The sequence below is a fragment of the Saccharomyces paradoxus genome, chromosome VIII, assembly GCF_002079055.1.
Source record: "Saccharomyces paradoxus chromosome VIII, complete sequence".
NCBI lineage: Eukaryota > Fungi > Ascomycota > Saccharomycetes > Saccharomycetales > Saccharomycetaceae > Saccharomyces > Saccharomyces paradoxus.
This window is the reverse complement of record NC_047494.1, coordinates 425,649-444,158: the sequence shown is the minus strand read 5'-3', so window position 1 is coordinate 444,158 and position 18,510 is coordinate 425,649. Positions and strand designations below refer to the sequence as shown.

The 18,510-nt window shown below is 38.8% G+C and overlaps 10 protein-coding genes across 10 annotated transcripts; 1 reads left to right on the top strand and 9 right to left on the bottom strand.

The window, feature by feature from the left end:
- Positions 1 to 613: 613 nt before the first annotated feature.
- On the bottom strand, positions 614 to 1,990 carry ROF1 (Rof1p; the record flags this gene model as incomplete). The annotated part of the gene is made up of 1 exon (XM_033910954.1): positions 614 to 1,990. The coding sequence occupies one exon, from the start codon at positions 1,988 to 1,990 to the stop codon at positions 614 to 616; it is 1,377 nt and encodes a 458-aa protein (XP_033766845.1).
- A 1,043-nt stretch (positions 1,991 to 3,033) lies between these two features.
- Positions 3,034 to 4,332, bottom strand: FMO1 (N,N-dimethylaniline monooxygenase; the record flags this gene model as incomplete). Its single annotated transcript, XM_033910953.1, has 1 exon — positions 3,034 to 4,332. One exon carries the CDS (start codon positions 4,330 to 4,332, stop codon positions 3,034 to 3,036), a length of 1,299 nt encoding a protein of 432 aa, XP_033766844.1.
- An 832-nt stretch (positions 4,333 to 5,164) lies between these two features.
- Positions 5,165 to 5,647, bottom strand: CTR2 (low-affinity Cu transporter; the record flags this gene model as incomplete). Its single annotated transcript, XM_033910952.1, has 1 exon — positions 5,165 to 5,647. One exon carries the CDS (start codon positions 5,645 to 5,647, stop codon positions 5,165 to 5,167), a length of 483 nt encoding a protein of 160 aa, XP_033766843.1.
- Positions 5,648 to 5,976: 329 nt separating this feature from the next.
- ENO2 (phosphopyruvate hydratase ENO2) lies at positions 5,977 to 7,290 on the bottom strand (the record flags this gene model as incomplete). The annotated part of the gene is made up of 1 exon (XM_033910951.1): positions 5,977 to 7,290. One exon carries the CDS (start codon positions 7,288 to 7,290, stop codon positions 5,977 to 5,979), a length of 1,314 nt encoding a protein of 437 aa, XP_033766842.1.
- A 171-nt stretch (positions 7,291 to 7,461) lies between these two features.
- SPAR_H02140 (uncharacterized protein) lies at positions 7,462 to 7,719 on the top strand (the record flags this gene model as incomplete). The annotated part of the gene is made up of 1 exon (XM_033910950.1): positions 7,462 to 7,719. One exon carries the CDS (start codon positions 7,462 to 7,464, stop codon positions 7,717 to 7,719), a length of 258 nt encoding a protein of 85 aa, XP_033766841.1.
- An 86-nt stretch (positions 7,720 to 7,805) lies between these two features.
- SPC97 (gamma-tubulin-complex subunit SPC97) lies at positions 7,806 to 10,277 on the bottom strand (the record flags this gene model as incomplete). Its single annotated transcript, XM_033910949.1, has 1 exon — positions 7,806 to 10,277. One exon carries the CDS (start codon positions 10,275 to 10,277, stop codon positions 7,806 to 7,808), a length of 2,472 nt encoding a protein of 823 aa, XP_033766840.1.
- A 735-nt stretch (positions 10,278 to 11,012) lies between these two features.
- On the bottom strand, positions 11,013 to 12,905 carry ATG7 (Atg7p; the record flags this gene model as incomplete). Its single annotated transcript, XM_033910948.1, has 1 exon — positions 11,013 to 12,905. The coding sequence occupies one exon, from the start codon at positions 12,903 to 12,905 to the stop codon at positions 11,013 to 11,015; it is 1,893 nt and encodes a 630-aa protein (XP_033766839.1).
- Positions 12,906 to 13,248: 343 nt separating this feature from the next.
- NMD3 (ribosome-binding protein NMD3) lies at positions 13,249 to 14,805 on the bottom strand (the record flags this gene model as incomplete). The annotated part of the gene is made up of 1 exon (XM_033910947.1): positions 13,249 to 14,805. The coding sequence occupies one exon, from the start codon at positions 14,803 to 14,805 to the stop codon at positions 13,249 to 13,251; it is 1,557 nt and encodes a 518-aa protein (XP_033766838.1).
- Positions 14,806 to 15,175: 370 nt separating this feature from the next.
- On the bottom strand, positions 15,176 to 16,471 carry DBP8 (ATP-dependent RNA helicase DBP8; the record flags this gene model as incomplete). The annotated part of the gene is made up of 1 exon (XM_033910946.1): positions 15,176 to 16,471. One exon carries the CDS (start codon positions 16,469 to 16,471, stop codon positions 15,176 to 15,178), a length of 1,296 nt encoding a protein of 431 aa, XP_033766837.1.
- Positions 16,472 to 16,723: 252 nt separating this feature from the next.
- MTG2 (putative GTPase MTG2) lies at positions 16,724 to 18,280 on the bottom strand (the record flags this gene model as incomplete). Its single annotated transcript, XM_033910945.1, has 1 exon — positions 16,724 to 18,280. One exon carries the CDS (start codon positions 18,278 to 18,280, stop codon positions 16,724 to 16,726), a length of 1,557 nt encoding a protein of 518 aa, XP_033766836.1.
- Positions 18,281 to 18,510: the final 230 nt, after the last annotated feature.

Genomic DNA, 18,510 nt, shown 5'->3' with positions numbered 1-18,510 from the left:
TCCTCAGGAACTCATCACAATTTTAAGTTGTTTCTTTCAATCTCGCTTTCACTTTGTTACCGCTGTTATTTTTTTGACTTCCAAACGGATGTTTGTGAAGGAAATTGAATAGGGACAAAATGTGATGCTGTGACTTTTGCTACGTAAGAAAGGTCAGAATAAAGCTTTGGGTGGGGATGACACAAGATTTTTAATATCAGTAACTTTGGAAGTATGTTTCTTACATGATTTTGATTGGAGTTCTCGATTGCTTCTGCCTGCTCCACGTTTATTTATTTTTTTGTAAAAATGTCAGAAAGAATTTCAAGCTTTGATTTTTCTGTTCTCTTGGTTTATCTGAAAATTTCATTAAAGTTACGAATTTGGATATGCTTGTTAGTATTGGTATATGATACAATGATGGTGATAGACAAATTAGATCGTCTAATAAAAAACTTTGTCAAAATCCGGCGATGGCAGGGAACGATAAGAATAAGTCCCATCCTGTTCAATAAAGCCCTTCTCGAATTAGAAATTTAACTGGCTGCCATTCCTATGTAATAAGAAATCTGGTGTGGAATATAACCGTACCTTAGGAAAATCGTTTAGAACATGAAAGGGAAAAAATAATCTTTTATTTTGGGTACTTATGGGATTTTTGATCGCTTGATGTATTGTTTTCACTAAATGTAGATCCATGCTGCACGCTATCTGGTGTATGGATCATTTGGTATTGTGTTTGAGGCGGGAGATTCATACGAGGTGCTGGTAAAATATAAATTCCATCCAAGTTTTTGTTGGTTGAGGTGGTTATGTTTACATTTGGAGGCTTCATGGAACTCGCGATTGGTTTTCCTTGTCGATAATCATGCACTAATATAGGACGTACTGGGTGTATCATCGTTGAGGCGATAGGGGCCTGAGAACGATTGCATTCAGGACCCGGTCTTGAACAATATGGATCGAGATTTTGGTATGGTAGTGCGTTCAATGTATTAGAGGAATATACCAGTGGAGGTGTCACACCACATCCTTCATAAGATGCTGCAGTATGTTGTCGGGAGAGAGTATTGTAGGTATTGCAAAATATCATTGGTTGTGAAACCGTGCGTCTCAATCCAGGCTGATAATTAGGATTGTAAATTCCTATTGGTTGTGGCTGGTGCTGTACGTACGGGAGAGGTAACTGATTCTTTTGATCTATGGGTAAGAGATATTGCTGCTGTTGTTGGTGCTGTTGTTGGTGCATTTCCCCTGGAGTGATGTTTAAAGTGTTTAAAGGGATCTGAACCATAGTCCTACTATCAGAAAGAGATGACCTAACTGGAACATTTCCGGGAGTGTTACAATATTTCAAGAGATCACAATAGCTCGAGGAAGATGACAGCGATCGGCACATTTTCGAGTTATGAGCTTTAGTTCTGCCTCTTTCATTATTTTTAGATGGGTTAGATCTGCCATTTCCCACAGCCACTTTTTGTAGAGCTTCTGATAGTTTCTGTGAAGGTCGAAATTTATTGAAGAATGGATTTTCTGAAGGCCTTTTCAAACTTCCTTGGCGAATATCCTTTTCCGTATAGTAAGCAATAAGATGAAATGTTTCCAACTTAGTGCTGTCGGTGGGATCCGTATTGAACTTTAAAGAGAATGTTTTTTTTAGTAGTCCAGTGTAAAAGTATTTCCTATGAGCTCTCTCGAAGATGTTGTATTCAAGGATGTTATGCAATACTGGATCCTGCGTGGAACCAAGCCTGTTATACTCTCTATATACGAGAAATTTGCCTGAAATTCTAGAAGGAGACCAAGAAAAACCATCGGTCCATCTTTTGATGCCAGATCTCTCCTCGTTGAAAACAAAAATGTTTCCTGAGCTGACCAATTCAACCTTTTCTGCTTCATATGGCCTTCGTTCGATACATCTCAAATTACCATCGAATACGCCCTGGAAAACAAGGGCCAGATCGTCCTCGTCGTCGATATACCCAAAACAAGTGGGACTGATATCCATCATTCTTATTCTTATTCCTCAATCTCTCTTTTCTATTTATTGTTTGACTGAATATTTTCTTTAATTCCCTTTTTTTCGCTTTATTTTGTTTATTTTGTTGGAGAAGGGCTTACAAGAATGTACGTATTAAATAATAATTCATATAAGTAAACAGGGAATGATACATATTAGTTCTCCAACAGCAAGTGCATTTGAATTACCCGCCTACTCGGCACTACAGAGAAGCACAAGCAGGCGTCGATTATGAAGATCTACTAACTGGATTATTCACTTTTTGACTTTTCCTCAGTCCCTTAGGTGCGTTTTAGTGTAATGTCTTTTTTTTCTGGGCTTTCTCCTCTCACTTCTCTTTCATCTTAAATTTTGAAGAATATACGACCGAGAAAAGACAGACTACTTAAAAATTGGAAGGGTGATTATGGTTCCGGAACAAGGTTTAAGAATTTGTTTATAACTTATTCTCTGTTTTTTCACATAAAAAGGTTAATAGTCATAGTCATATTTTAACGTGATTTCAACTTAAAATCAGAGGTTATTAGATAATATATTTTTTAAATGACGGGCAAGGAAGTGAAAGTCTAAAAGGAACGTCTATCGCTTACTTTCTCTCTGCCTCAAATTCATACGCTATTAAGATCTTTAAAAGGATGGCCTTTGCAGCATACTGAGGTTTATACTGGCGCGCCTGTGCGGATTTTCCAGATTCAAGGAGAAAGTTTCCTTTTTTTTTACACGGTAATTGCGTAGCCGCTACGCACTGCGAGCCTGTAAGAGCGATTTAATGGCGCTGCCTTTAAAAACCTACATTAAGGTTTGCTATTGCCGAAACGGAAGAGACGGAAATACAGGTAGTCGTTAACTTTTACGGTGGTGGTACGGTATATTCTAGGTAGGTAGGCTGCGTACGGCCGGATCAACCATGAATGAAAAAAAAAAGAGCGAGATGGAGTTTTCTTCTTTTAGCAGCGATAAGGCATATACATGAGGAAAACGAGATATTAAGCGGCACAATATGTGTTATTCTATACAAGTACATTCTTTTTACATTAAGTATGTGGCGCTGGAAGAAAGTAAGGTGCATTTTTTTTCTTTAGGGCTTGTGCGTGTTCCGCCAGAAGCACATTTCTTTCTTCTTTGTCCGTATAACTACTGTTTCGTAGATCGATCAGTCTATCATCCCATCTGACTGGCGCGAAATGACCGACTCTATGTGGGATACCATCAAGAAGTTCTTGTAATTCTGCATAGTGTTCTAGATCCTTGCCCTTTGGGAAGTTATGGGTACCGCAAGCATTTGAGTCGAATCCTGTAGTTATCGGTAAGTTTTTACAGAATACTTCGACCATAATAGCCGCCTGTAGTTCTGATAATGGGAATGGAATGACTAACTGCGGGGTTAAGATAAAGGACAGTGTGGGGTCTTTTATGTAGATCATGTGCTCCCATAAATTGTGCAGGTTGACAGACGAGTGCTTGTCGTCAGTAACACCTTCACCTAATACTTCCAGCCTAATGGAGGGCTCTATAAAGGGAAAGCTGTAGTAATAGCCTGTGGCGAAAATAATATGGTCTACATCCTGAAGTACTCTCCCATCAGATAAAGTAACCGAATGATTTTTCCAATCGGCACTATCTATTGTTGGGACAGTCTCGATTAATTTAGCCTTCAGTTGGTTGTTCTCAGGCTCTCTTATGCTATTATATACTTTCTTTGCAACGGTAGTTAGTTGGTTGGCAATATCTTGACCGGAACTACCGTTACCCACCACAATAACTACTTCGTCACGGGCGAATTCGCAGTTTTTGAAATGTTTCGAATGGATGGCACCCTTATTTTCAAACCATTGGTCGAGACCCGTGATATTAGATGGCAATTTAGGGACACTGTAATGGCCGGACGCAACAATAACGAAATCGAAATCAGATTTTGTGGTCCTTAGTTCGCCTTTAGATGTTATTTCCCACAGAGATTCCTTCTTCTTTAAATAGGTAACTTCAGTGTTGAAGTGGACAGTGATAGCGTCTTTGTTGGCAATGAACGTTTTATAATAATTCTTCAAGTATTCCCAAATGTTCCGCCTAGATGGATACAAAGGGACGCTTTCCTCGAAGGGGAAGCCGCTAAACTGCATTAGCTCTTTTGATATATTGGTTTCCAAATGGTCGTACATGACTCGCTCATCTCTTTCTTGTTCTGGATAATGCCAAACACCGCCAATATCATAATCCTTTACAAATATTTCTATTTCAAAATTTGGAAGACTTTGTGAGAAAACTCTTGCAGCTGCCAACCCTCCTGGCCCCCCACCTATGATTGCCAATCTCTTTTTGTCATTCACTGTCATGCTTAGTTATTATTCCTTGTTATTTTTTTTTTTCCTGCCACAAATTTTCTGTATTACTTTAATATTGATTTGTGTGAAAATAGTAGCCCATTTAAATAAGTCTTGCGAAAAGGCTGTGTTTTTGCAGTTGCCATCTATCCTTGATATGAGGCTACAGGATTATCTTGCATAATGGCTTTTTTCGGCAAAAAGGTGTCTGGCGCTTTCATGTGTAAAGGTAATATCATGTGATTGAGAACGTAACAGCAAATCAACGAGTATTAATATATAGAGTAAAGTATGACATCTTCTCTAAAATTGAAGAGTCAATACTTGACGCGTTATGTAAGGTACGGTTTGGTGTGCCGGCAGGAACTTAAATGGGCAGCAACCATGTTTGATTTCATCAGGTTCACAGCAAATATGATCAAGAGCAACGTAACAGTAGATCATCTTAAAACGGGCACAAAAGTAGCCCGTATTCACTCAAATAGTACTGCTTTTGTTTGGAATTAGCTCGAACAGTCAGAGGTAAATTTTCGAAGAACTAGACCGGTTCACCGTTAACATCTTAGTGATGTAAACCACCGATATGGGGATTTTAGATTATTTTGATTACCGAGGCTGTAGCCAATAAATGATAACATAAAAGGGAAAATATATAAACTTGCGTCAGAGACTAGTAATATATGAGTGCTAAATATTGTACATGTAATGTCAATGTAGTTTAGAATTATACCCAGTGGGAACAAGTAATAGGCAGGGGCTGAATAAGGAAGAAACAAGAGAACCCCCCCACCCCCCAACAGGAACAATATAGATACAAACAGTACCGACTTTGTTTGCTACCATCTCAATGGCAGGCGAGGGAGCTGTCATCTATCTCAGGACTATACGAAGTGCACCAGCTATAATTACCCCATATTGCCCCACACACGACAGCTAGCATCAACCAACCATTATAAGTCATGAATACAAGCATCAACATAAACGAGAATCCCACTTGCAAACCATATAGAATGCTATTAGATACTTTGTCGGCTTGATTGATCTTGGTCAGAGATCTATTCGGTAACAATACTCTCTGTGATAATTTTCTCTTATGGACGCAGTACTTTAAATACTCGTAGAGGTAGGCTAATCCAAAGATTGCTAAACAGCTGAAAATCAGTCCAGGCAGGGTCTTGATATGCCACCATTCAAAGACGACACAGGTGTTTTTGTATGACCACGAAAATAGCATGTTCATTGAACATGTATCATCCCCATCTCCCATATGCATGCCACTGTGGTCGTGGTCCGCATTTCCTTCCATCTTGTGAGTCATGCTATCCATCTTTTTCGAGTATCAATAAATGAAGATGCTATCTCACCCTGATTGAATGCTCTAGAATACTTGTATTTTATGTTTTCTTATCATCCATATGTAAGTTTTCATCTCCTAACTACATATCCTAGAAAAGCCACGCGTGCGCACCTTTTTTTCCCCTTCCAATGCAACATTGATGGTTGGGTACGAGCCTTGGAATATTGAAAAATAATGACTTATAAAACTGTATCAATTTTTAAACCTAAATAGATTCATAAACTATTCGTTAATATAAAGTGTTCTAAACTATGATGAAAATAAGCAGAAAAGACTAATAATTCTTAGTTAAAAGCACTTTACAACTTGTCACCGTGGTGGAAGTTTTCACCGGCGTAGACAGCCTTGTCACCCAATTCTTCTTCGATTCTCAACAATTGGTTCAACTTAGCCAATCTTTCGGATCTAGCTGGAGCACCAGTCTTGATTTGACCAGTTCTCAAACCGACAACCAAGTCAGCAATGAAAGTGTCTTCAGTTTCACCAGATCTGTGGGAAACCATGACACCCCAGTTGGCGGCGAAAGAGTCTTGAGCAGCCTTGATGGATTCAGACAAGGTACCGATTTGGTTAACCTTCAACAACAAAGCGTCAGCAGCCTTCTTTTCGATGGCGGTAGCAATTCTGGCTGGGTTGGTGACAGTCAAGTCATCAGCAACAATTTGGATACCAGCGGTCTTGAAGAAGTGAGACCAAGCTTCCCAGTCATCTTCAGCAAATGGATCTTCGATGGAGACAATTGGGTATCTCTTCATCAAGGAGTGGTACATGTCAGCTAATTCGACACCAGACAACCACTTGGATTTGTCAGATTCTGGGTTCTTGAAATCCAAGTCGTACTTACCGTCCTTGAAGAATTCAGAGGAAGCACAGTCCAAACCGATCTTGACCTTACCGTCGTGACCAGCAGCCTTGATAGCGTCAACAATCAAGTCCAAAGCTTCTTCAGCAGTTTGAATGTTTGGAGCAACACCACCTTCGTCACCGACGTTACCGGCAGAAGCACCGTATCTCTTCTTGGTCAAAGACTTCAAGTTGTGGTAAACTTCGGAACCAATTCTCATGGCTTCAGCGAAGGTCTTAGCACCAGTTGGAGCAATCATGAATTCTTGCAAAGCCAAAGCACCACCAGCGTGGGAACCACCGTTCAAAACGTTCAAGAATGGAACTGGCAAAACGTATGGAGAAGTCTTAGACTTGGACAAGTCAGCCAAATGTTGGTACAATGGGACGTTCTTTTCAGCAGCAGCGGCTCTAGCAGCGGCCATGGAGACACCCAAGATAGCGTTAGCACCCAACTTGGACTTGTTGGCGGTACCATCCAAAGACAACAAGAAGTCATCGACAGCCTTTTGGTCCTTGACATCTAGGTTGGCCTTGACGAAAGCAGCAGCAATGACGTTGTTGACGTTGTTGACAGCGTTCATAACACCCTTACCCATCCACTTGGATTTGTCTTCATCTCTCATTTCCAAAGCTTCGTGGACACCGGTGGAGGCACCAGATGGAACAATGGATCTGAAAACACCCTTTTCAGTGGTTAATTCGACTTCGACGGTTGGGTTACCACGGGAGTCGTAGACGGATCTAGCGTAAACTTTAGAGACAGCCATTATTATTGTATGTTATAGTATTAGTTGCTTGGTGTTATAGAAGAAATAATAAGAAAAGAAATAATGAAATAAAAGATTTCTAATAAGAGAAGGGAAGATACAAAATAAGAATTTATTACAATTGCGTTTGCTATAAATACGTTTTTAACAATTAACTTTGGTAGGAAGATAATGCTTTTTTTTATATATGCTTGGTGCCACTTGTCACATACAATTCTACAACCTTCGACAAAAATCCAAATGATAATAAGATCAAAGCCAGAAAGCAATGGAGAAAAAAAATTAATGAACCACGATGAACCAAATGATCAATACAACCAAAGAAACTACCCTAGTGATGTGTATGCTGACCTGGTACCATTTCATGAATTTTGCATATGGGGAAGTCTACAAAAGTGGGCTTCAGAAAAAAAGGCGTGCGGTGTTTAGATGTACCAATTAGTGGATGCCAGTTTTGGGGCGGGATTCCACTTTCCGCAAGTTTGAGTACGTTGTTAGTGACATAACGCCGCGCTTCATTTTTGGGAAGAAGCCGGTGCTGAGCGAGGGGGCGCTATAGAGTAAAGAACCCTCTCTATACCCGCAGCATCGACACTTGAGCTATCGTAGAAATCGAACTTCTCAGTACTTAATTCTTGAGTAAAGTTTATGAGACACATCTCAAAAATTTTGGACGCGTTGGTAATGTATTCAATCAGTTTCTGAATTAATTCCAGGGCGGCATCCTCTTGGTAACCTATATCCTCCTGACCGCCATTGTTTGTACGATAGCTTTCGTTTAGTTTTTTCATCATCCCGCTTTTGTGGTTCTCATATAGTACGGGATCCAGTTGGCATAATTTTGCTTTCATAGACTTGATGAACTTGCAAAACTTATATACAATGTCGAATATTTGTAACTGTAGTGGAATCAAATCAGACAAACAACGATTTGTCATTATATTTGTTAATCCGCCCTCTAGTTCATTTTGGATAGCAACGGCTAGAGTAGGATTCCTGTAGCACTTTTCTAATGAGTGCACCTCTTTATCAATTACGTTTTGGTTGAAATATTCCATTACGGCTTTAATAAAATGGTTCATTTTACCATGCAGTACCCTCGTAGCTCTTATAATTCTCCTCTTCACAGTAGTTGAATAGCGTCTGTATTTCCAGCTGGGATTTTTATTCAAGTCCATCCAAGTTTCATCTAAAAGTTTTGAGTGATATTGCAAAACAAGTTGGTAGCGCGAAATTATTTGGTATTTTATCATGCACGTCCTACTAATAATGATATTTAATGGATACGGTACGTTGATGTCCAATTTTAAATGATAAATTGCGCTTTTGGACGTGTATAGTTCTAGATCAGGCCCATGGTTGGCGCCCGTTCGTTCTTTACTTAGTTCGTCAAAGAGAATGGCGTTCATATTCTTGAAATTATTCGCCTGCATCAATGGGTCGCTGTTATCGTCTGCTGGGTTGTTCTCAGATATTTCTGGATAAATCTGGAGATAATGCGATAAAACTTGCGGAAGTGTTTCTGTATCGAACTGTACCGTCAGGAGTTGCCTCATCAAATTGTTTGGATGCTCTGATTGTCTCTCTAACTCAAAATTCTGTAGTAGCTTGTCGTAGTTTGCATTATTATTATTTCTGTAGTGCTTGGTCAACTCACCCATATTTTTAGTTAGAAATTTCAAAATATTATGACCAGATTGATATCCAAGAAAAATTTCTTCCAATTGTTTTGTTATATTGATCAAATCGTAACCCTGAAAAAACAACTTTAAAAAGATTTTATTAGCTCTGTTGTAACATTTATCCACATAAAGTTCAAGATTAGAACCCTCCATCAAGTCAGCAAAATCTTGGATTTCTTGAATGGTTATATCACTGCTATTAGAAGGTATGGTAGATATTTGTAAGCTAGCTCGCACTACTTTGAGCAAAATGCCAGTCCTTAACATCTTGAAGAGTAGATTTTTATCTTCTTCTGAGTCACAATCCCGTAATAATACATCTTTTCTGATGAAGTACTGCGTGTCCCACGCTCTGTCTCTTGCGTCAAATATATTATCCGTTTTACCTTCTAAATCATCATAAGTCATAAATTCTTGGTAAGGGTCGTTTAATATACCCTGTGTTAACCACTCATACAACATTGTACAGTAGTCTTGGCTTATATTGTTCAATAGCTTTTTCAAAAATATTACGCTTGACCTATCACCCAAATTTTCGAGTATTTTTTGCTGAAAAATTTTTAATATGGCACCACCTTTGGGTACTGGATATACTGTTGTGTCGAACGCCACCATCAATCTTAAGTGTAAGCTGCTTTCGTTTTTCATATTGTCCATGAAATTATTGAAGTCTTCTTGTGAAGATTGGTTTGTTCTTCTTTCTTCTATCTCTCTACAAATTTCTTCATAAACATTGTAAAGCAACTCCATTTGTTTGTTTACTTCTGTTTCATTAATAATTTGTTCTAGTTCTCTGATGGAAAAATTAGGTACTTTATTGAAGTCTCTTTCGAGTCTTTCAACTAACGTTTTTAAATAAACATCCTCTAAAAATTTCCTGATTTCATAACCAAATCTTTGCAAAACCATTCCAAAACTTGCGTCGGACCATTTTTCATACGCCCTCGTTAATATCATGTATTGTTTACCATACCTAACAATTCTTCTACTGAATGTTTTGAATGATGGGTCCATTTTCTTTGCAATTTTAAATTCTATTGGTGTTTCTGGGTCACTGGGTTCGTAATCATTAAAATATCTGATGTATGTTCCCTCAAGTCCAATCAATACATTTAAAAGGTCTTTCACAACTAATGCCTCTTGCACACGCCTTTGGTCAGGAGCTGATATTTTTTCCAACGAAAAGGATTTTAACTTGGGATTTGTACTCCATAATGGTTGATGGTTGACTAGCTTTCCGAGTAAGGGAATATTGTCGGTATATCTTAGTAGTTCTGCCCTGTCATCTACTTCTTTGATTTCCATTTTTCTACGTAAGATGTGAACAAAAAAATCTTAGAACGGTTTGAGAGTAAAGGATTAAGGATACACAGGTATTTTCTTGGTGCGGAACAGTTAGGTTATATGAAGTAAGGACCTAGCCAGTACGGCTTTCGATGACTTTTCAACCCAGTTTTTTTTGTTTACATTTTCATATACTTATTTTTGGCGTTTTTTGTTGTTCCGCGACTACCAGAGTAAGGGTAATAGCAAGGCCTTGGATATAGATGCAAATATATTGTGATTTATTAAAAGGGGACGCTTGGATACGTGAAGAGAGCGTAATGATCATTAGATCGTGTGGGCCTTGTCATATCACTTTATACATGATCTAATTAAGTATTTTATCAACTTCTTTGCTACCGACAATGATGATAAAACTTACTAGTTGAACGCTTGTATCTTACATAATAAAGAAATACCACTGATACACAGCAAAAGGAAATATCAACAAGGTGGTATTTCGAGCTTACTTCACACTTCATTCTTCAAAATATGGCGAGGGTTAAAAATTTTGTTATTACATTTTGTGTTTATGTTTTGTAAGTAAAAGCCAAGAATTATTTGTCTAATTAAAAGTTTATAAACATATATGTGCAAAATAAAGTGAAGTGATTTCAATGATTCACTCTGATTATAAACGTTACAGTCAAAAATTTAGTAGCTTAGTTACGGAAAAGCGGCACCATAATATTTATCGATGCTATTATATGCAAAATATCAGACGATCGCACTAGGTTCATCATCTTCCCATTCAAAAACGTCATTACCTAGTTGTTCAACCTCTTGCTTTATAACTGACAAACCACATATTTCTTCGAGATAAAGTGGGTGTTCCAGTGCCTTCTTCACAAATTCCCAACCTAAGTCTGTGAACGCTTCAATAACTTTAGGGCTGCATGCTGGGCAATGCTCGTATGCTGGAGTCTCTAATTTTAAGGTAGAAAAATTATGCAAAAACCCACGTATTTGATGAGGTACTTCACCTAACACCGTTGTTTCTGAACCAGAGTATTTAGTCTGTAATAAGGAAGCCATCAATTCAACAGCCAAAGAAGAAGCCATCATAGCAACACCAGGCCTGGTCACTGTGCACATTTGGTCCAAAGTCCTATCAGTTAAGCTGTCCGTTGGTGCGACCACATCATGGCAAAAGTAACAACCCAGTTGTTTTGAAGGCTGTCCATTTCTATTGCCATGCCTCATAACTAAGTAACTATCGAATCCCAGAGCAGCATTAATGACGATTTTATTTTCCATGTTGCTCAGTAATGACGGTAGCCATCTACTTTCTCGTGAATCCACCAATAAGAAAACAATATCATGCTCTTTTATTAACGCTCTTAGCCTGTCAAAATCCTCATGCTGAGCTTCCTCGTTAACTAATTTATGACCAATCATAGGAATACTTAATTTCACACCCGTAGCATCTATTAAAGGAAATATTCTTTTCAAAGACGCAGCCGCAAGCTCTGCCTTTGGTTTTCCACAATCGTCAAAATTATACAAGGCCTGCCTCACGGGATTTGAATACGAAACTGTGCCACTATCCACAAACGTTATTTTTCTAACACCCCATGCTATTAATGCGCGTGAAACATAACAACCCAGTGTACCAGCACCTAGTAGTAATACTTTTCTGTTCTTGATGATATCCAAATTTAAGTCAGGAACAATTCTCCATTTCATCAGCTTTAAATTTAAATCCACAGATTGATCAGCAATCTTTAAGGGATCTAATAAAGAGCTTAAATCAACAACACGCGGAGCTAGCTTTCCTTGCATATTCCTTTCCCATCCGGAAACCTTCATAATTGGGTTACTTGACGATAATTGTGGGTCACAAGGAACAAATGTAGCATTTAATGCAAAACTGCCTCCATTCTGTCTAATAATTAGTAATCTGAAATCTGCCAAATCAGAAACATCATACTGTAATATACTGAGAAAATTTTTGGTTAGGGCGGAGGGGACGTTTTCCATCGTACTTGTATCCCTCACCGCCAGAACTTTGGTTTTTGCAGTAATGTCCTTGTCATAATTTACTATTTCATCATCTTCGTTCAATATACACACCCATTTTGAATAATTGACATCAAACCATTTTTGACACTTCGTGCACAGCTCTTTTAAACTTGGCTCTGGCCGCACATGTAAAACTGTTGAAGAGGGTCTTTGAAAACAAGGAACACCCAACCAGTAATAAAACCTGTACTTTTTCAAGTCAGCAAAACTAATAATCACAAAGGAAACGCACTTATTAATATCCTTTACTCCAGCTTCCCAGGATTCCAATGCTCTTTGGTGCAGAAATAGTTGCTTATCCAGATTCTTAAACTCGTCTAATACATTAAAATTGAAAATCTTGCCCTGTATAGGCACTTCATTATCACGTCTTTTATTGTATTCTTCAAAACTTCGGTTTGTTAGGAATAATGGAACCTGATCGGCAGATCTGGGAATATTACGAAGATCTAGATTCACAGCAAGCGGTTGGCATGTTGAATCTAATTTCAAAACATCGAGCTTCAGCCTCGATAGTTCCTGGAAAAAAGAAGTATCCAGAAATGATTTAAAGGGTGGGGCATAATTTAAAACCCTTTCTGACGACATTTTATTCTTGATATTATCTTCTGTTTGTTAAAATATAATGCACTTCCTTTACCTTAAAACCATTGTAAAATAATGTGGTTCCCTTAATTTTTTTGTTTTGCAAAGGGACTGAACCGGAAAAGGTGCCCAAATTAATCTGATAGATTAGAAATGCAGAAAGTTAAAATCTTGTGCTAGAGTTCTACAAGTGAAGATTTCTTGCTTTTATATTTAGTATCCGATATATGGCGGCTTGTTCTTCCATAAAGTACATTTTACATCTATATATATATATGTATATAGATAAACTGAAATGCTAGTGTATGTTAAGTATATATATTACTCTTCCTTTCTTTCATGTTTGTTACTGCTGAGATTCGACGGGTGCGTTCTCGACTCCATCTTCTAAAGTCATTTCATCCAACTCGTCCAACAATTCATCAATATTGATTTGTGGAGCATCTTCATCCTCGTCTTCATCCATTTCATGCTCTTCAGGAGGTACGTCAGTATCGCGGTTTTTGTATAGGTTGACACTTTGTCTCAATTCAGCGTCCTCTTCCAATTCTTGTAAGAATAGTTCGTAATCTTTTTCGGCACGTTCCATTTCTTGCTTTTGAGCTCTCGAACTGTAATCTAGAGATGCATCGATGTCCTTATGTTCCTTAGCCATTCTCTTCAACTTCCAGTGTCTGCTCTTCTTGCTCTTTCTTTGGTACAGCTTCTTCACAAGAACTACATCCGGGACGTAATCGATATTTAAACCATCAAATAGATCGGAATTGTAATTCGAGTTTGCAATGAAATAGCCCATAACACTATCCCCTGCATGGCAAATACCACCGAGATGAGACCTAACATAGTAGACTTGATCATTAACACCCAAATCAGAAGTTCTAGCAACAGTTATATCAGCCAAGACACGATTACCCCTACTTATACCTGTAGAATCTACGTCCAGAACAATAAACTCCACTAATTGGGTGACATCAGCCAGGGCATTGAATGGGGCCCTCCAGTACACCGATGGAGATAGATCTGCGGTTTGCAAAGTAGTTGGATCCATAAACTGGACAGTGTTAGAAATCTTAGAACATAGAACAAATTGAGAAATGTTACCCATGGATTTAGCTAACTTTTTTGGTAAAACCACCAAGTCATCTTTACATATAGGGACAATCTCGACAGAATATGAAAATTTATAAGTAGATGCACCAGTATGTGTGTCTTGGGAGATAAGTTCTTCAGATTTTTTATGTTTAATCGGAACAACAGCGTTCAAAAAGTCAATCATTTTAACTGCGTGGTTTTTTTGTGCGTAGAAGAAATCCAACCCGTCCCTAGCTTCACTAATGGAAATGGTATCCACATGAGCATTGTGCTTCAAAATCAGTTGTTCCAAGAACAAAAATGTTCTCTTGTGAGGCACTTTTTGCCTAATTTGGACAGTAGCCCTCCAAGTGTTTGTAGTGTAGGACCTGGCACAGTCCGGACATTGCATCGCAATAACGATGTATTCTACTTCGAAAGTTTGTTGAATAATAGTATTCGTCATAGCTTCTCCTTGCACGGTAAGTTTGATTCTAATACGTCTAGAATGGGGTTCTGTCCAAATAAATGAAGCATCCACTAATCTGACTTTAGTTAAGCCCTTCAAACGGCGCAAACATATGGCCAGCAATTCTCTAGATTCTAATTCTGCTCTGATCCATTGTCCAGGTGGTTGCAGAAATCTTTCACAGTTTCTGCAAAATGAAATATTAGCTTCTCTTGGGATACCTTGAGTGATATCCACAGTCAGTTTGATACAGTCGTAACACATAACTAGCCCGGTGGACCCGTCAATTGGGGTACCACAGTTGCAACATAAGAGAGTAGCAGCATTTTGGTGCTGGTGCTGGTCTATAGGTGTAAATTCCATTCTTTCCTCAGTGATTTCCTTATGAATTATTCAGACAATAAAGTGCAGTGTTATGTGCGAGGTGCCACTACAAAAGATTCGCTTGATAATAATACCAAGCTTTTTAGATATAGTTAAAATCGTCACTACTGCTAGCAATTTTTTTGTTCCAATGCGATGAGCTTCAAAAAATTTTCCAACTGAAGGAGAAAAAGAAAAAAAAACTATTACCCGTCGGAAACTGTTACGTAATTGGGTTCAAAGCCGTTATCTCTAACTGTTATTATATAGAAATATACTTCACGTGCGCTGAAATTGTATCTATAAGTTGTTTTGGTAAACAGTATCCAGGTATGTATGATATGTATGTCTTTAAATCTTATTTAATATTTCATGAGCGCAAACTTTTGCTGTCATTTTGCTTCTTCTTTTGCAGCCTTTTTCTTTCACCGAAGTTTTCCTTCTGCATTGCCATTAGCGATTCCCTCTTCGCCTTGGTTACCTTAGTCAAGGCTTTTCTTATTACAGCGGTGTCATGCACCTTGTTTGTCTCTGTCATCTTCTTGTTAATGCGGTCTTCAATGGCTTGTATCCTAGAAACATCTCGCTGAGTGACAAAAGATATGGCGTCACCATTTCTGCCGGCACGGGCAGTACGACCTGATCTATGGATGAATACATCTGGGTCCGAAGGTATATCGTAATTCACTACAAGCTCAACAGTTGGGATGTCCAAACCTCTGGATGCCACATCTGTAGCGATCAGGATTCTTGCAGCGTTAGCTCTAAATCTATGCAACGAATTTGTTCTTTCCTGTTGGGGCATTTGAGAGTGCAACGATGCTACCCTCACTTCCAACTGTTTCAAAGTTCTTCTTAGGATCTCCGCGGTCATCGTTCTATTTACAAATATTATGGCGGTTTTATTCTCGTATTCTTCACATGTTAATAACTGATACAAATATGCCTCTTTGACATGTTCTGGAACCAAGATATACTCTATTTTCAACGTCGATGGGATAGCCACATTATCCACACTTTCTACTTGGTAGGCGAATAATGGAGGTTTCCCTTTTTGCACTGGGGCATCTTGTAACGACTTTACTTGGTCTGTTATGGTAGCAGTGAATAGCAGAGTTTGTCTCTTGTCTTTGGGAGGTAGAGCACCTATGCACGTCGCTAAATGGTCGGCAAATGTGCTGGTTAGCAGAATATCAGCTTCATCTAAAACCAGATATTTAGCCCTCATTAGCCCTCCAATGGTATCATCCCCACTGCTCATGATATGATGTGCCAGACGCCCAGGCGTGGCAATAATAAAGTGTGGCTTCCTTTGTAAATCCAATGCCTGCTGAACGATACTTTCACCACCAACTATAACGGATACGCGAATGTTCATACTGCTACCAAGTGCAGTAAACTGCTCGGCAATTTGCATGGCCAACTCTCTGGTTGGGGTCAAGACCACTCCAAACATCCCGCATGGATCTTCGGACCATTTCGTCAGCATAGGCCCAGCAAATGCGATAGTTTTACCAGAACCAGTCTTGGCACCACCAATGCAGTCTCTTCCTTCCAGAATTTTAGGAATACAAGCCTTTTGGATAGCGGTTGGCTGAGTAATTTTCATAGCCTTCAAAGACTCCGTAAGCCATTTTGAGAGACCTAAAGATTTGAAGTCCGTCATCTTAAAAATTTCTGATATGCTATGGAGACCTAGAACGTTTCTATTATAGTATGGCTGATGAACCCTCCTACAAAATTATTTACATAAAAAACTGAGTTAATTGCTAGTTTTTATTTACTATTTACAATCCGCGATGAGGTGAAAAAAATTTTTCCCTCTTCTTACGGCTTTTATGATAAAAAACTAAATGCTTTAAAATTATGCTGGATGGGGTAAAAGAAAAAAAGAAAGCATCCTAACGTTTGTGAGGATCTACCTGTCAGACTTGGGCTGGAGAGCACACTGAAACATCTTTTTCTTCAATACGTCTATGTTTTGCTCTTTGAGGGCGCTTATCGGAACGCAGTCCCATCCTTGACTTTTGGAAAATTGTTCAACCTGTAGGTACTTGGCAAAAGATTCGGAATTCTCGAAATCGATATCGGCTTTATTACACACAACTAGTATGTTTTTGGTCTTGACTTTCTCTAAAGTACCAACTTCTTTTATCAGTAATTGCAATTCATTCAAAGGTTTTTCATTAGCGAGGTCAAGGACAAATACCCAGCCCTTAGAACGTTCTATATGCCTTAAAAACTCTAGACCCATTCCTTTGTCCAGTGATGCGCCCTGTATTATTCCAGGTATATCGGCCACGGTGAAAACGTCTTGCCCAAAGCCCAAAGAAACTGTGCCAATAGTAGGATTCAGTGTAGTGAATTTCCAGTGCCCTATTTTTGGTTTTGCATTCGAGATTTTGTTTAGTATCGTTGATTTTCCTGCGTTCGGTAAACCAATAAGCCCAAGATCAGCAATGCTTTTCAATTCGAATAAGAAATACTGTTCTAAGCCATTTCTACCGGGTTTAGAAAATCTTGGATTTCTAATCAGATTTGTTAAAAAGTGCATGTTACCGAGCCCACCTTGGCCACCTTTTAGCAGACATATCGGTTTGGTCATTGACTGATCTAAGTCAAGACCAGCCAAGGGAAACTGGTCGTTAAAAAGTTCAGACTGTTCTAACGAATGGTCGTACACTTCCATTTTCTTATGCAAATTCTTGAACCAGTCCTTATTCTCATGATATTCCTTGGCCTTGTCTTTGAAAAGCCAGCTTTCTGCCATTTCATGTCTGTATAGTTGTATTTTTTTCCGATGAGAATTAGAAGAAACGTTTAAGTTCACGGATGTAGAAGCAAGTATAGACCTTAATGTAGCATTATGATCTTTGCGCATTTCTCTTTCCACGAGCTCTCGAACATTTTGGGGTGGCAAGCAAAACTTTACAACGGTACCTACAGGGACTTGTATTAAAATATCTTTGCCTCGCATACCATCCAATTGCCTGGCAGCACCTGCTTCTCCGTCCTCAGCAATATATGTGGTCTTCATCTTCGCCAAAGATCCCAACCCCACGACAGCTTGAACATAAACACTACCACCAGCTCCACCATCCCCACCATCCGGCGGACCTATAGACCTCCCTGCATCCCTAAAGAATGAGACAGCTCCACTTCCACCAGCGCCACTTCTACATTTCACTATTCGAACATCTACGAAATTGCCTTGGCTATGCTTATGTTTATTATACCGTTGTAGGTAGTTTATAGATGTAACTTCACCCAGTGGAAGCTTAACGAAATTTGTATAACTATTACCATGATCGGGCTTTGTCTGTCTCGGGGAAGTTATAGATCTCAGAGTTTCTAGCCATTCTTCATTGTCAGCCGCTCTTGGTGCATTATCAGGAACTTTCGTCGAATATATTCTTGGTGAAAACCTTTTAACCCGCAGCTCTCTTTTAAAAACGCTAGACCAAGCAATTGGCATTTTTAAGTGCTCTGGCCGAGGATTGGATTCTTGGTAGTATTCTCTTTATCCTTACGTACATATCCTACTAAAAGCTAAATAAACCGACATGTTTTTCCTTTACTGCTATTTCGGGGGAAGTGAAAATGATAGAACGAATAAATACTAAAAGCTTTTCAAAAATAATACAATCTATTTTCTTTCTCTCCTCTCCATTTAAGAAGTACGTATATATCTATCTAACTTGTGCA